Here is a 14,790-nt window from a genome sequence, read left to right on the forward strand (position 1 = left end):
TCTGTTTCACGTACGGCTCGCTGTGCAAGTTGCAGGTGCAGGATACAAAAGCAATAGCATATGCACTCTGCTGTCATCCAGCATAAACAAGAAACATGGTCTCGTGGGTTGATGTTCTTGTACGCAAAGCCATCAACGTCAATGGCTGGTTTGGCATCACGGCTACGCGGCTACTACAGCTGCTATGCTATTGCTCCTTTTGCTCACGACGCAGCTCTCATCTCTCCCTTGCATCGAATACACCCTCATGCAACGGAAGAACAAGGAGAAAGGACCAAAGGACTAAAGGAAGAGAACGAACGAGGTTTGCATCGGCACTGCATCCATCCGCCCAAAGGGCCATCCAGTTCCATCTCACAGCAACAAAACGACTCTTCAAAAACGCCTCCCCGTGGGACCCTCTGCGGGCGATTCTCTAGTCAGTTGGTGGTCCCCGCCATCTCCTCTTGGCCCAATACACGCCCGCGGGGAAACATGTGCTTGTCGATCTCTTGCTTCTTTCTATCCCGTAGCTCTCCATCAACCACATGCTGCTGCGTCTGCAGCGTGTCGTTGCCGCCTGTTTATGCTCAAGTGCATGTAAGTTGACGTCGTGACACTAGGCCAAGGTCACACCTCAACTTCAAGTTTTCTTTCATATGCCGGAACGCCAGGCATCGTGACAAGCATTCATTACTCGGGCATGGGAACAGGTTGTGAAACATGGCATGCAGGCATTGCCCATTCTCGTCGAAACACACTGCCAGCCCGCAACAAGAAGCCAGTTGTGCACGATGATATCGACATCAAGCCCCTTGCTCAAATGGATGACCCCTTCACTTTCTTAGCCTGGCTGTAATAGCTGCACGAGTCCAGTTTCAATCAAAAATAAAACATGCTAAAAGTAGGCACAACTGCGTGACAGATACGACATTAGCCTCGAATTTCATGCAAGCACGGAGGACCCAACAAGACACAAGACAGAGAAAGCAAAAAAAAAAAAAAAAAAAGAAAGAAAGCCATGTTGACTGACGATACCCCCCGTTGCGGGCTGTCCAAGCATGGATTTGCCGCCGCTTCGACCACTCACAGCCCCTACGCCTCGTGCCAAGTCTCAAAGTCTCAAGACGGGCCGACACATGGACGAGTTTTTGCGCGCTTTTTCCGTCGCTTCAACCCAACCAAGACGACGGAAAAGCCAAGGGTGGCTTGGCTCGGGTTGATTTCGCGATGCCCTTTGTTTCGGCCTCACTTGTTGTTGCAGTTTTGCCCCCCCTGGTAGCCAGCTGGATGTCGCTTATCGTAAGATGGTGAGATTGCACGACTCTGCTTCGTATATCCGGCAGAAACAGCAGCCACGTTGCAAAACATGCCTGGATAAGACAGAGACGTGGTGCAACGGGCTCACCGCAATATGTCAGGCTGTTGTATGCACCTGTTCTCTGCGCTGTCTGTCTGTCTCTACAAATCAGACAAGGCTCAAAACCTCAGTGTCAGCTTCCAGCATCCTTCCGGGCCTTGTCCGCCTCGTCCTCCCGGAACGGCGGAGCAAAGGGACCCAATCAACGACATGCATTTGATCAATGGCAAAAGACACAAGACGCAGGATCCACCGCAGTTCAGTTAGCAGGTACTTGCGCCCTCGCCAACGTTACCTCGTGCATGCTTGGGACTTTTTATCAAACACTGGATGGAACCAACCATGTCCATCGCCAACCAACGGCTAATTCTCCCGAAAACTCCTCCCTAAAGCAGCGCCCTCCGCCGGTGCTCCGGGTACAATGTAGGAGGCGCCTCTTTTTCTTCTCCACTGTGCACCGGCCGTAACAAACCGAACCGATTTCGATTACGATTACCAAAGAAAATGGGGATGGGGCCCCAACCGTTTCGCCTTTGGCGGCATTAAAGTCGTATTGATGATGGGGGCGAGTTACTAGCAAAAAAGGCCGCAAAACCGGAAGAATAAATGAACCCATGTTGTTGCTGCTAAGCTGGACTGGGCTCGAGGCATGAATCTGTATTAGACGGTGGCGGTTTTGGGACTCTCTCTTTTTCTCAGCTCAGCTCAGCTCAGCTCAACAAAAGAGAGGCGGCATGACTCGGATTCCCCGAACAAGAGAAGCAAACAGACAAGTCAAGCCGGCATGTTACATTGATATCTAACTGGCATGCAGTATTTCATGTCTTTTGGCCTTCTTTTTGCAATTTTAAAGGGGTAGCAATACTCCGTTCTTCTACATAGCCCCTACCCATCACTAACATGCGCGTCCAAGGTACAGTACATGGCCATTATATCCCGCCGAGTCGTTATCTCCCTCTTACGTGCAGGGACGCTAATATGATGTGTCAATCATGAAAGGCCAGTTAGAATCTCAGGATTGCCCGAGATAGCGGCGAAACCGTCATCAGATCCATGGGCGAGCAGAATCCCACGATAACCAACGCACGAGTATTCATCCACGATGCTGATAGATGCCTACATGCGCCCGCCCCCCTTTTGACACCTTTCCGCTCTTGTTTCTTGTGCATTTACATGTGGATTGGCTGCCTCTTTCTTGTGCTATTTTTCTCTTGTTCTGTCTTATACTCTCTTTTTGGATATTCCCGTGTTACTGTCCTGGGCAACTGCACTGCCTGAGTGTAAATCACGCTTGGATGCCTCTCTCATCATCCTACACCAATCAACCACCACGATGAACGACATTTCGCCATCAAGTCACTCTCATCGCTTATTCACAACATCCAACTGACAGCTACATTCCCCCAGCATGTCATTCACTCGCAGTAGTTCTTCCCTTGCCAAACACGCCACTTCTCCCACATGGCAGAGGAACCTCCCCAGACCGTTTCACCAGCAATATTAGCCCAGGCTAGGCTAATATCCCAATATACTATATCCAGCCATGCATCGCAAATCGCTCATCGACGGGCAGCTTCCCCGTATTATCCCGCATCTACTGCAGCTCCATACCCCATATAATATTGAAATACTACCCAATGCTTTCCTTCTAGCCGACTAACATTCACATTCGCATTCACATTCGCATTCACATTCACATTCACATTCACATTCCCAAAGCAACTCTTCACATGTCTCATCGGCTCTGCGTTTTTTTATCACATGTACATTTACATCACCTTGGCTATCAGAAAGCGCCAAGCCTGCTTATTCCCGTAATCGTCGCCAAATCTCATTTACACTAAAAAGCCTCAGCTCGTTCAGCCTTCCCCATATGACTCTTTCCTTCCACATGTGTGTGTGTGTGTGCCTACTTGCCTGCCTGCCCTTCCCGTGCATGTGCGTCCTGCGCCCCGGAAAATAACAATCTGAGTTGGATTACTTGCATGCCGCTTTAGTGGTGTGAGTACATGTCAAGCGTCTATGGACCTACTGGGAGAATGTGTGGATAGAAGGTATGCAAGTACATACAAGTAGAGTACTTGCTCTTGCTCTTGTGGAGAATGAAGAGGCAAGGCTAAATAGCAGGCGTACTTGGAAGAGAGAGGTATTTGTTGTTTGCTATCAAACGTTATAAACGGTTCGCATTCGCGTGATGTGTGGTCAAGTGCCTCGAGTGCAAACCACATGCTTCAGATTCCAAGGTGTTAGTCATGCCGATCAGTACGACAGAACTACACATGTCATGTTTTCAATACGCGGATAGGCTACTCGTGCTCATGGAAATTCTAGCTCTGTAAGAAATTAGAGCAGGTTTATTCATCTCATTTCATTAATTCTCATGTCTTCCAGATGCTGACTTTCCCTTATGCTTTGACCCCCCTTTTTCCCTTGTTGCTTTTTTTTTTATAATTCATATTTTGACTATTTAAATCTTGGCAAACTGCTTGAAAGCTCCAATCAGGCCACCGGTGGAAACATCGTGGCCCTCGCCGTTGCCGGGCTCGTCGAGCTCCTTGAGAATCTTCTTGGCAAGCACCTTGCCCAGCTCAACGCCCCACTGGTCGAAGCTGTTAATGTCCCAGATGGCACCCTCGACAAAAGTCAGGTGCTCGTAGTAGACAATCAGGGCACCCAGCTCGGCCGGGCCGATGACATCGCCCACCAGGATGGATGTGGTTGGTCGGTTGCCGAGGAAGCGCTTGTGAGGGATGAGATCCTCGGGGGTGCCCTCAGCTCGGAGCTGTTCGTCAGTCTTGCCGACCATGAGGGCCTCGGCCTGGGCAAAGTAGTTGGATGCCAGCATCTTCTGGTGCAGGTTGTCGTGGATGGGGTTGTGAGACTTGGCCGCCAGGATGAAGTCGGCGGGGATCAGCTTGGTGCCCTGGTGGACCAGCTGGAAGAAGGAGTGCTGAGCGTTGGTGCAGGGCTCGCCAAACAGGATAGCGCCTGGTGGAGTGTTAGTATCTCAGTTTGATACCACGGTTCTAGCCGCAGTTTAGGGAACATTGAAAACTCACCAGTGGTGTACTTGGCGGTGGAACCATCGGAAGTGATGCCCTTGCCGTTGGACTCCATGGACAGCTGCTGGAGGTAGGCAGCAAATCGGTGAAGGTATTGGTCGAAGCTGGAATGAGCTCCCAGTCAGTAATGGCCCAAACAAAACATGACCCTTTCAAAGATTGGTAACTTACGGAGCAACCAGGTGAGTCTGAGCCTGGAAAAAGTTGGAGTACCAGACGCTCAGCAGACCTCCGAGGACGGGAATGTTCTCCTTCAGGGGAGTCTCGCGGAAGTGCTTGTCCATGGCGTGGGCACCGCTGAGGAACTTGTAAAAGTTGTCGTAGCCGACGTACAGGGCAACGCTCAGGCCGATGGCGCTCCACACAGAGTAGCGGCCGCCGACCCAGCTCTCGAAACCAAACATGTTGGCGCTGTCGATGCCAAACTTGGTGACCTCGGCCTCGTTGGTGGACAGGGCAACAAAGTGCTTGGCGACGTCTCCCTTGCCGCCCGTCTTCTCGAGGAACCATGACTTGGCGGTGTTGGCGTTGGTGGTGGTCTCTGCGGTGGTAAAGGTCTTGGAGGCAACGAGGAAGAGGGTGGTCTCGGGGTCAGAGGCTTTCAGGGCCTCGGCCATGTGGGTGCCGTCGATGTTGGAGACGAAGTGGAGGGTCATGTCGGGGGCGCCATAGTACTTGAGAGCCTCGGTGACCATGACGGGGCCGCTGTAAAAGACGTAAGCAATAATTCCTTCATTCTCCCTCTTTCACTCGGATATGCTCAAACTCACAGATCAGAGCCGCCGATGCCGACGTTGACAATGTTGGTCAGCTTCTTGCCGGTGAAGCCAGTCCACTCGCCGCTGCGGACCTTTTCGGAAAAGTCCTTCATGTGGTCCAGCACGCTGTTGACGCCGTTGGGCCCGCTCATGACGTCCACGCCGTCGACCTTCATGTCCCAGCCGCCGACATTCCGCAGCGCGGGGTGGAAGACGGCGCGTTTCTCGGTGAAGTTGATCTTGTCGCCGCGGAACAGGGCATCGCGCTTGCGCTCGACGCCGGCCTGCTCGGCCAGCTTGACCAGCAGGTCGAGCGTCTCGTTGGTCAAAAAGTTCTTGCTGAAGTCGAAGAGGATGTCGGCCGAGCCGGCGGCCTTGAAGGTGCGCGAGAAGCGGCTGAAGCGGTCGGCGTCGGACGAAAAGGCCTCCTTGAGGACGAAGCTCTTGGCCACGTCGTCGCGGTGAGCCTGGAGCTCGCTCCACGCGGGGAGGGTGTTTGCCGGAGCCATTGCGAGGTGTCTTTTTGTTTTGGAGGATTCTAGTCTGGTGCTGATCAAGGTTCAAGCTGTTAACAACGACGCCGGAATTGGGTATAATCGAACAAGCAAGCAGGTACGAGATATTAGGATTAGGCTGGTTCAGCTCGAGTGGTCCAAGTCAGCGCCAATGATGAGGAAACAGCTTTCAAGCAGCAGCGACGAGCAACCGACGGGAAGCACAGCCGTATATAAACTCTCGATAGCTCGCCGCCATGACTAAAAGCTCTCGTCTCGGCCATCGCGGGCACTGCGGAAGCTCCTCGTCCAGGATTCAACGTGGTGGGGGTGGCGCAAAAGGAACGAGGCAGACGGGAAACCAGGGGAGTTGCCCGGCTTGGGAGGAAAGGAACTGACTCGACACTCACCAGCGGAATGGCTGTTGCTCAGCAATCAATTGGCGAAAGCGTAAACTCGGAAGATGCCGCTTGGACGAGATGGAATGCCGGGAGTCGAAATGCCGCAACAAGAGGACGCAGGTTTTATGTGCTTGTGGCTTTGCAGCGTTTTCTGGCCTGATGGAGGGGAAGCTCGCAATGCTCTGCTGAGGTCTTCAGTGAGCTTGAGCCACTGCCCCTCACTGATGACCTCACTACGGGAACTTTGCTGGAACTTGGCGGCCCGCTGCAATTGGCTGGCTGCTTACCAAGGCGCTTAGCTCAGCGGTGTCGCATATTAGACAAGAGTTATCGTATGGTAATTGAATGCTTTAGAATCATGTTGCTTGACATTGGAATTGTCATTCGCTTGTCAAGTCTTACAAATACCGTCTTGGCCTGCCTCTACGCTGTCGTTGCCGTACATGAATTTCTTAATCAAGTCTTCAAGACTTCAAGGCAGAAGGAATCTAGGTATCAAGTATTGGTGGGGACGTATGGGAATTATACGTGTATACACGTGCTGACATGCCGCAATTTGATTCAGCTTCAACTTGCATCCTCCCTTACAAGAACAACTTCTAATGATGCTGCATCCGCATTTGCCTAATTGATTCTTGGCACTTTTTGGATAGGCACCGACAAGACGGGATATAACATTGGCCAGCTCCATGCCTTACAGTTGGCTGCAATTTTAGTTCTTGTCACTCCAGTCGCAGAGACAAACAAAGGTAAAGGGCTGATAAAAATCATGATTCCTGCTAAAACTCCATATAACATGTGGTTCTCATGCATTGTTTCAAGCCAAATATGAACCCGAGCCTCACATCCCTCCTCCCGCAACGCTTTCTCTGTCCCCTCAGCTTCGCTTGGTAGTCTTGATGAAAGCCATGGCATCAAAACAGTCGCGCTCAAGTCACTTCTTCGCCTTCATCCTCCCATTCGCTTCAAATCCATGCTTCTAGTCTAGTTCTCAACTCAAATTGGTATTCGCCGAAAATAAAATGCTGCCCTGAAAAGCTCAATTGTCCTGGAGGCTGCCCACAAACGAGGGGTCCCTGACACTTCCGCCGGCATCTCCCAGGCCCGCAATCGGGCGGTTATAGCTGAATCCTTGGAACTGGTCCTGCATCGTCTGTGATAGCATAGGTCCGTCTACATATGAGTCCTGGGGGACTTCTCCTGTGAAATCGTCGTCAAAGTTGGTTGTGTCCATGGCATCCGCCTAAAAGAAAAAGTTAGCAAATTAATTAACAAATATTTGCAAGAGACAGTTGGACATACCACGCTGGGCTTGAATGTAGGCTCGTACTTGCGCTGTAGGAGCTTGCGCCAGTCAATATCGTGGAAGAACGGATGGGCCTTGATCTCGGCCGAGCCGTTAGCACCAAGTCGCTTCTTTGGGTCCCGGTTCAGCAGCTTGGTCAAAAGGTCCTTGGCAGCCGGGGGCACTACGTCGGAGAAATGCAGCGGCTCAGACAGAATCTTTCTGTACATTTCGTTGGTGTTCTCGTCGTAGAAGGGGGGAGGCCAGTCAACATTTCGTAGAGCAAAACGCCCAGCGTCCACCAGTCGACAGTCTTGTTGTATCCCTGGCCAAGCAGAAGCTCGGGGGCGAGGTATTCAGGGGTACCGCAGAACGTATTCGTTCGGTCCTCGTCCTTCATGTCCAGCTTGCAGAGGCCGAAATCGCAGAGCGCAATATGGCCCTGGTAATCCAGCAAGATGTTCTCCGGCTTCAAGTCTCGGTAGATGACGCTAAATCCGTGCAAGCACTCCAAAGCGCACAGAAGCTCTGCAGTGTAAAACCTTGACCTGTTAACGTCAAAGCGATGCTCCTTTTGCAGATGGTGGAAGAGCTCTCCTCCGTTGACAAAGGCCAGAACAAAATACAGCTTCTCGGGCGATTGGAAACTGAACTTGAGGGGGACGATGAAGGGATTGTTAATCTGCGCCAGCACAGACCGCTCGGCCAGGGTATGGGCGACCTCTGATCGAGAGATGATGTGCGCTTTTCGAATCGTCTTGAGCGCGTAAATACGGTTCGTGTCCTTCTTGCGCACCTGCATCACCTTGCCGAAACTGCCTTTGCCCACCACCTTGAGCAGTTCAAAGTCTTCAATCTTGAGCTTTCCCGCCCGTGTCTCCACGAACTCGACGCCAACCTTGATCTTGCCCGTGCCGTACTGGACATCGACCCAGTCAACGCCAGCATGGCCCTCTCCCTTTTGGCGCTGGGCATCGGACGCCTTTTCGCGGTCCTTTTTGCTAGCCTTTGCGTCGTCGGTGGTGTGCTGTCTCTCCTCAAACTTGGGGTTTATCCGGGCCACGCCCAGGAAGATGTCTTGGCTTCGTCCGGCCCCAGGGGGGGCAGCAGGGTTCCGCATGTACAGATGAATCACCAGCTCCGTCACTCTTGAAACGTCAAACTTGTACTGTGTATTTGAACCAGCCCACAGGGGGTTCTCGGGGTTTCCTTCGACCGAATTGACAAACACCTGCACCTTGTCGAAGTCGATGAGCGCATAGGGCATGTATTTGCCGGAAATGCGGCCGTGGTTGGTCGGCAAAAGGCCAAATCCGCCGCCAGAAGAATGCGGCCTCGCGCCGTTGCTATATGACCCAGCAATGCGCTGGGAATCTGGGCGCACAGAGCCGGTCAAGGCGCCGCCCGAGGAGCGCGAGCTCTGGTGGCTGGATGCGAATGCGCTTCTGTGTTGCTCGGGCAGAGAGAAGCCCTGGCCTTCGTGGATGGTAACGACCAAGATGCCGGGCTTCTTGACGACCGGCGCTTGTGACAGGGCCTCTGCGCCGCCTATGGGTATCAAAGAGTCAGAACAGGTGCCTAGAATCCATCAATTGCCCTGCGGCTTACCGGGAACAGTCTCGCTGGTCGGCGTGGTGGCGCCGGGGCTGGTCCCCTTTTCATCTTTGTCGGTGATGGTGGAAGTCGACGGCGACCGGGAAAACGCGCTCAGCGGGCCGAGGTGCGTGTCCTTGAGCTCTGCGCAATTCTAGTCAGCTTCGGACAACCATTGCCAGCGGGCCAAAGGCGACGTGCATCGAGTCCATCACGGCGCCGGACTGCCAGCAGCAGCGAGCTGGACGGGACATCGGGGGGAACAGGCAAAAAGGAGAGACATACTCTTGGTCAGCTTCCACGACATGGTGACGGTACCAGCAAGACCGCTCGATGGAATGAAATAGATAAAGTGAGGGACGGGCGCAGATAATAAAAGAGAAGGATGAAAAAAAAAGATGGCGGCCAAGGAGCGAATGCGATACGATAGACGGCTGCGAGATAAGGCAGCTGACGAGGTATCGAAAGGAAGCAGCCGCTTCTGATGCAGACGATATGGCCGGGCGTGTTTTGGGTTCGAGCTCAGTCCAATCAAGTAACCCCGCAGACGTCGAAACCCGCGAGAACCCACCCGCTCCAGTTGAGGGATGGAAGGGCTGGGGGTTGGTTGGCGGAGGGCGGGCCCCTATTTCTGGTGGCAATAAAAGCCTGTGTCTTGGGATGTCTGAGGGACACGCGATGCGACGAGATGTGTAGTTGAAGTCGCAGAGAAGAGGGCAGACCAGAGTCGCAGCGTCACAGAGTAGAGATCAAGGCGCGGCTATGCTATGAAAATCAAGATACGAGGACCATGATAAAAAAAAAAAAAAAAGTAGTGGGCGGTGCACGGCAAGAGGCGACAAACGCTTGATTATATAAATGGATCGATGTCTTTGTAACGAGGGCTGGATCATCAACAGGAGGAGGCGAAGCCGCGAAGGAGCAAATCTGGGGTGAGTGGCTCTGAAGCCCGCTGGACGAGCACTAAAAGTTGGCGGCGGTTGGGGCGCGGGCGCTAGACACACTGTGCGCTGCAGGGGAGGAGGGTCGCGGGACGGTGCCTGTGCGCGGCTGCTTATCGTTGTTCTGCTCACAAGTTTCAGAGGGTTGGCGGCGATGGCACAGTGTAAGACCCCTGGTGGGCTGGCGATTGATTCGAGCCGGTGGTGGGCTTTACAGGGCCCTCTCTGCCGTGCCCTCTGTTTTGTGTCATGAACCTTGCTGAGCGAGACTTGACTTTTCGGCTCCTTCCATTGGCAAGTTGTTGTGACTGAAGTCAAAGATTCTTTTTTTTATAACTCTTTCCCTTGAATCTACAAATAGATGGATTTCACGAAGCATTTGAAACTTCACAGCAGCGCCTGGGCCTGGCGCTGCATAGTACGTCATTGATGCGCGGTTCCTGGTTCCACACTCAATGCTCCATGGCCATGGATGGCAACCAAGATGCGCAGCCACTTCGAGGCTCGATTGACACGCCAGCGGGTGCGTAATGCGTGCACTTTTATAGAATCCATCTAGGCGTGAAATGGTGATTCTCCATCAGCAGCCTAGCAACGTGCCAAGTATTCGTATTCTCGTAGCACTACACGCAGTCTCGCCATCACGTCTTGTGTAACACTCGTAGGTCTGTTACATAATAGATAAGCCATGATATCTGGGTGCTAGGTAATGATTCTAAGTCCGGTTTCTATGGAAGAACAAGAAATGGTCTCGATTGAACTTTTGACTATTTCCACATGAATCTTTTACAAGACATGTTGCGCAGATGCTACCTGCCACTAGTGATATCCGTCAAGTCAGATATCTTCTACCTGAATCGTACCTCACTCCAAGATACCGCTCCGGTTCAAATATTGTATTGCTGCCACCTGTAATGAGGCACAAAATGCAGATACTCAATATATAAAATACACGTCTTCACCATTTTCTACTCAACTCAGTATTATACATCTTTCACGAATGTAGTGATCCAGCTACATCCAAGCTGTTGCTCCAAACCTTTGCTACCCTGGAGTCGCAAGATTTGGAGCCGCTTTTCCTTTCCCCCTTTTCTGCTGTGGACTGAGGGGAGCTGCTAAAATGGTACCTCCACAGCGACTCGTTTTTGTAGCCACGTACGCTATTTGGTTGTACCTTTTCTATCCTACCTCTTGACCCCTGGCACTAGCGACAAGTACCCAGGTACCTCCAGCAGCCAGCAGCCATCCACTGATGCCTCAGAAACCAGGCCCCCACTTATCCTAGCTTGACCACCTGGCAATATACGGCTCCGACTCTCGATAGCGCCAGCAGGACACATTTTCGAGAAGCTGGTCAAGCCCAATTGAGAGCTGCCATATCTGCTGCGATCCGATCCCCGCCGCCGACAAAGAGCTCCAGAGACAGCAGACTCTGCCCGGCTCGTCCAGACCAGCAATTGTTGCATTCAGCACAGCCTCGGCGTCTTATGTGGGAGGTCGTCGAGTTCGATTCACCCCGCGCTCTACTTTCACCCACGCCACCTCCCTTTGCCTCGACCACATCCGCGACACCGGAGCCCTAGAAGGACCAAGCCGCCAAGATGAGATTGGACGTCAAGGTCAGTTCCCGGCACATTGGCCCCGTGCTGTGCAGTGTCTACGCTGCATGCTGCGTCCCAGGCCGTGGTAGTCGCAAGACGTCGGCCCAGTTTACCGCTTCTACAATGTCGCAACCGTGTCACTGACCATGAGCTTTGCACCAACAGCGCCAGCTTTACGCTCGCAGCGAACGAGTCAAGGGAATCGATTTCCACCCTCAGGAGCCATGGATCCTCACCACCCTATACAGCGGTATGTCACAGCAGGCAGCCTGAATCGCGAGCCCATTTCGACTCGCATCACTAATGCACTCTCCTCTTTCTAGGCCACGTCAACATCTGGTCATACGAGACACAGCAGATTGTCAAGTCTTTCGAGCTCACAGACGTCCCCGTGCGAGCTGGTAGATTCGTTGCGCGAAAGAACTGGATAGTCTGTGGATCAGATGACTTCCAGCTGCGAGTCTACAACTACAACACCTCCGAAAAGATCACCTCCTTTGAGGCGCACCCCGACTACATCAGAGCCATCTGCGTTCACCCTACGCTGCCGTTTGTCCTGACCGCCTCAGATGATATGAGCATCAAGCTTTGGGACTGGGACAAGGGCTGGAAATGTGTCCAGGTTTTCGAGGGCCACAGCCACTATGTCATGGGGCTTGCCATTAACCCCAAAGATACCAACACCTTTGCGTCGGCGTGTTTGGACCGAACTGTCAAGATCTGGAGCTTGGGATCCGGCACCGCCAACTTCACTCTCGAGGCCCATGAGACAAAGGGTGTAAACCACGTCGACTACTACCCCCACTCCGACAAGCCTTACCTCCTCACCACCTCCGACGACCGAACTGTCAAGATCTGGGACTACACCACAAAGTCTCTGATTGCAACCCTCGAGGGACACACCAACAACGTTTCATTCGCCTGCTACCACCCCGAGCTGCCCGTCATCATCTCTGGTTCAGAAGACGGCACCATCAAGCTCTGGCACGCCAACACATACCGACTGGAGCAGTCATTGAGCTATAGCTTGGAAAGAGCCTGGTGCGCCTCTTATCAGAAGGGCAAGCAGGGCGTTGCAGTTGGTTACGATGACGGCGCTGTGGTGATCAAGCTGGGACGCGAGGAGCCGGCTGTTTCCATGGATCCCTCCGGCAAGCTGATTTGGGCAAAGCAGAACGAAGTCGTATCGTCCATCATCAAGGGAGATGCCTCTATCAAGGATAACGAGCCCATCACATTACCGACCAAAGATCTGGGTACATGCGAAGTCTACCCCCAGACGCTCATCCACTCTCCCAATGGCCGATTCGTAGCCGTGTGCGGTGACGGCGAATACATCATTTACACAGCGCTGGCATGGCGCAACAAGGCCTTTGGATCTGCCATGGACTTTGTGTGGGCGTCAAAAGAGAACAGCAATGACTTTGCCATCCGAGAGTCGCCCATGAGCGTCAAGGTGTTTAAGAACTTTGTGGAGAAGAGCGGAGGCCTCGATGTTGGATTCCAGGCCGATGGTCTTACGGGAGGTGTTTTATTGGGTGTGACTGGCCAGGGCGGTGTCTCTTTCTTCGACTGGAACACTGGTGGCTTGGTTCGCAGAATCGAGGTGGAGCCTAAACAGGTCTACTGGTCAGAGAGCGGCGAGCTGGTGGCTATTGCTTGCGAAGATACGTTTTACGTCCTGCGCTTCTCCCGCGAAAACTACATTGAGGCTGTGCAATCCGGAGAGGTTGAGGAAGATGGCGTCGAATCAGCGTTTGAAGTCATTACCGATGTCAACGAATCGTAAGTATTGATGGCATTTCTCCCATTTTGTGCAAGAAAAGCTCTCTAACATTTGATACAGCATCCGCACGGGTGAATGGGTAGGCGACTGCTTCATTTACACCAACAGCACCAACCGACTCAACTACCTGGTTGGTGACCAGACTTACACCATCTCTCACTTTGACAAGCCCATGTATCTCCTGGGTTATATCCAGAGAGATTCCCGCATCTACCTTGCCGATAAAGATGTCGGCGTCACCTCCTTTGCCCTATCACAGCCTGTTCTCGAATACCAGACCTTGGTATTGCGCGAAGATATGGAGACGGCTGCTGAGCTGCTTCCTACTATCCCTGCCGATCAGCTGAACAAGGTTGCACGATTCCTGGAAGGCCAAGGACACAAAGACCTTGCCCTGGAGGTTGCAACTGACCCCGAGCACAAGTTTGAGCTTGCATTGGCCCTGAATCAGCTCGCTATTGCCCTTGATCTGGCCCGACAAGTCGACGTCGAGCACAAGTGGAAGACTGTTGGAGACGCGGCTCTGACAGCCTGGGATGTCAATCTTGCTGCGGAGTGCTTTACACACGCCAAGGACCTGGGCTCCCTCCTCCTCGTGTACTCATCAACGGGCGACCATGAGGGTCTCGCCAAGCTGGTCGCTCAGGCTGAAGAGGCCAATGCTCACAACGTGGCATTCTCAGCCGCGTGGCTCATCGGAGATGTTGACCGATGCGTGGACATCTTGACCAAGACTGGACGGGCCGTAGAAGCTACTCTGTTTGCCCAGACATACAAGCCTAGCCTAGCCGCGACCGCAGCGAAATCATGGAAGGAGAGCCTGGAGAAGAACAAGAAGGGACGAGTAGCCAAGTTGATTGGTGTGCCGGATGACGATGCGGAGCTGTTCCCGGAGTGGGATGAGTGGCTGAAGCTGGAGAGCGAGGGTGGCGTAGCCGCCGATGTCGACATGGCGACACCTAATAGCAAGTCTGAGGAAGAGGGCGAGGCCGAGGCCGAGGCTCAGGAAGAGGAAGAGGAACAGGACGAAGAAATGGAGGAGGCTAAGGAGGAGCAGGAGGAGTAAAAAGGGCACAAGGGGAAAAACCAATCGACTGTTTTCTTAGATGGCAGATGGCGTAGAAGAGGGATTTTATGTGAATATGATTCTCAGCTGTTGTGTTGCGTTATACACTGCACCATATTTTTTTACTTGAAAAAAAAGCTGCATGGTTGGGTGGTTGATTGTAGGTAGTCACAGGGCCTGTGTTTGCTTGAATATACTAAACAGATTTAATAAGTTTGATTGATTGCAGCTGTAGTGGATTTGTGCTATATTAATGAGTATCATTGGTGTTGGGAACAAGACTCGAGTGTGATGGTAACGAGGTTAGCTAAAGGGGCATTTGGGTGTTGGTAAGCAGCATTTTTTAAGCATAGTCAAGATTTACATAGCTAATCTCTCTGATCAACGGTATTTGGTCTTTTTTTTTTTTTTTTTTTTTTTTCCCTTTTTAGGAAATGATGATCTTTGAAGAAATGTCTGTGAGT

The 14,790-nt window shown here is 52.4% G+C and overlaps 4 protein-coding genes across 4 annotated transcripts; 1 reads left to right on the forward strand and 3 right to left on the reverse strand.

Moving 5' to 3' along the window:
• Positions 1 to 3,806: 3,806 nt before the first annotated feature.
• On the reverse strand, positions 3,807 to 5,668 carry TrAtP1_013201 (uncharacterized protein; the record flags this gene model as incomplete). The annotated part of the gene is made up of 4 exons (XM_014088342.2): positions 3,807 to 4,327; positions 4,399 to 4,505; positions 4,573 to 5,106; positions 5,172 to 5,668. The coding sequence occupies 4 exons, from the start codon at positions 5,666 to 5,668 to the stop codon at positions 3,807 to 3,809; spliced, it is 1,659 nt and encodes a 552-aa protein (XP_013943817.2).
• Positions 5,669 to 7,093: 1,425 nt separating this feature from the next.
• Positions 7,094 to 7,288, reverse strand: TrAtP1_013202 (uncharacterized protein; the record flags this gene model as incomplete). Its single annotated transcript, XM_066115827.1, has 1 exon — positions 7,094 to 7,288. One exon carries the CDS (start codon positions 7,286 to 7,288, stop codon positions 7,094 to 7,096), a length of 195 nt encoding a protein of 64 aa, XP_065971927.1.
• A 235-nt stretch (positions 7,289 to 7,523) lies between these two features.
• TrAtP1_013203 (uncharacterized protein) lies at positions 7,524 to 9,239 on the reverse strand (the record flags this gene model as incomplete). The annotated part of the gene is made up of 3 exons (XM_014088805.2): positions 7,524 to 8,887; positions 8,948 to 9,076; positions 9,218 to 9,239. The coding sequence occupies 3 exons, from the start codon at positions 9,237 to 9,239 to the stop codon at positions 7,524 to 7,526; spliced, it is 1,515 nt and encodes a 504-aa protein (XP_013944280.2).
• A 1,963-nt stretch (positions 9,240 to 11,202) lies between these two features.
• TrAtP1_013204 (uncharacterized protein) lies at positions 11,203 to 14,553 on the forward strand. Its single transcript, XM_014088806.2, has 4 exons — positions 11,203 to 11,492; positions 11,640 to 11,724; positions 11,798 to 13,259; positions 13,321 to 14,553. The coding sequence occupies exons 1-4, from the start codon at positions 11,475 to 11,477 to the stop codon at positions 14,324 to 14,326; spliced, it is 2,571 nt and encodes an 856-aa protein (XP_013944281.1). The 5' UTR covers positions 11,203 to 11,474; the 3' UTR covers positions 14,327 to 14,553.
• Positions 14,554 to 14,790: the final 237 nt, after the last annotated feature.

This window comes from Trichoderma atroviride, chromosome 7 (assembly GCF_020647795.1).
Source record: "Trichoderma atroviride chromosome 7, complete sequence".
Taxonomy (NCBI): domain Eukaryota; kingdom Fungi; phylum Ascomycota; class Sordariomycetes; order Hypocreales; family Hypocreaceae; genus Trichoderma; species Trichoderma atroviride.

Coding starts and splice junctions, on each gene's coding strand:
- TrAtP1_013204 (XM_014088806.2), top strand. Junction 11,725..11,797: donor CCTCACCACCCTATACAGCG/GTATGTCACAGC, acceptor TCCTCTTTCTAG/GCCACGTCAACATCTGGTCA. Junction 13,260..13,320: donor ATTACCGATGTCAACGAATC/GTAAGTATTGAT, acceptor CATTTGATACAG/CATCCGCACGGGTGAATGGG.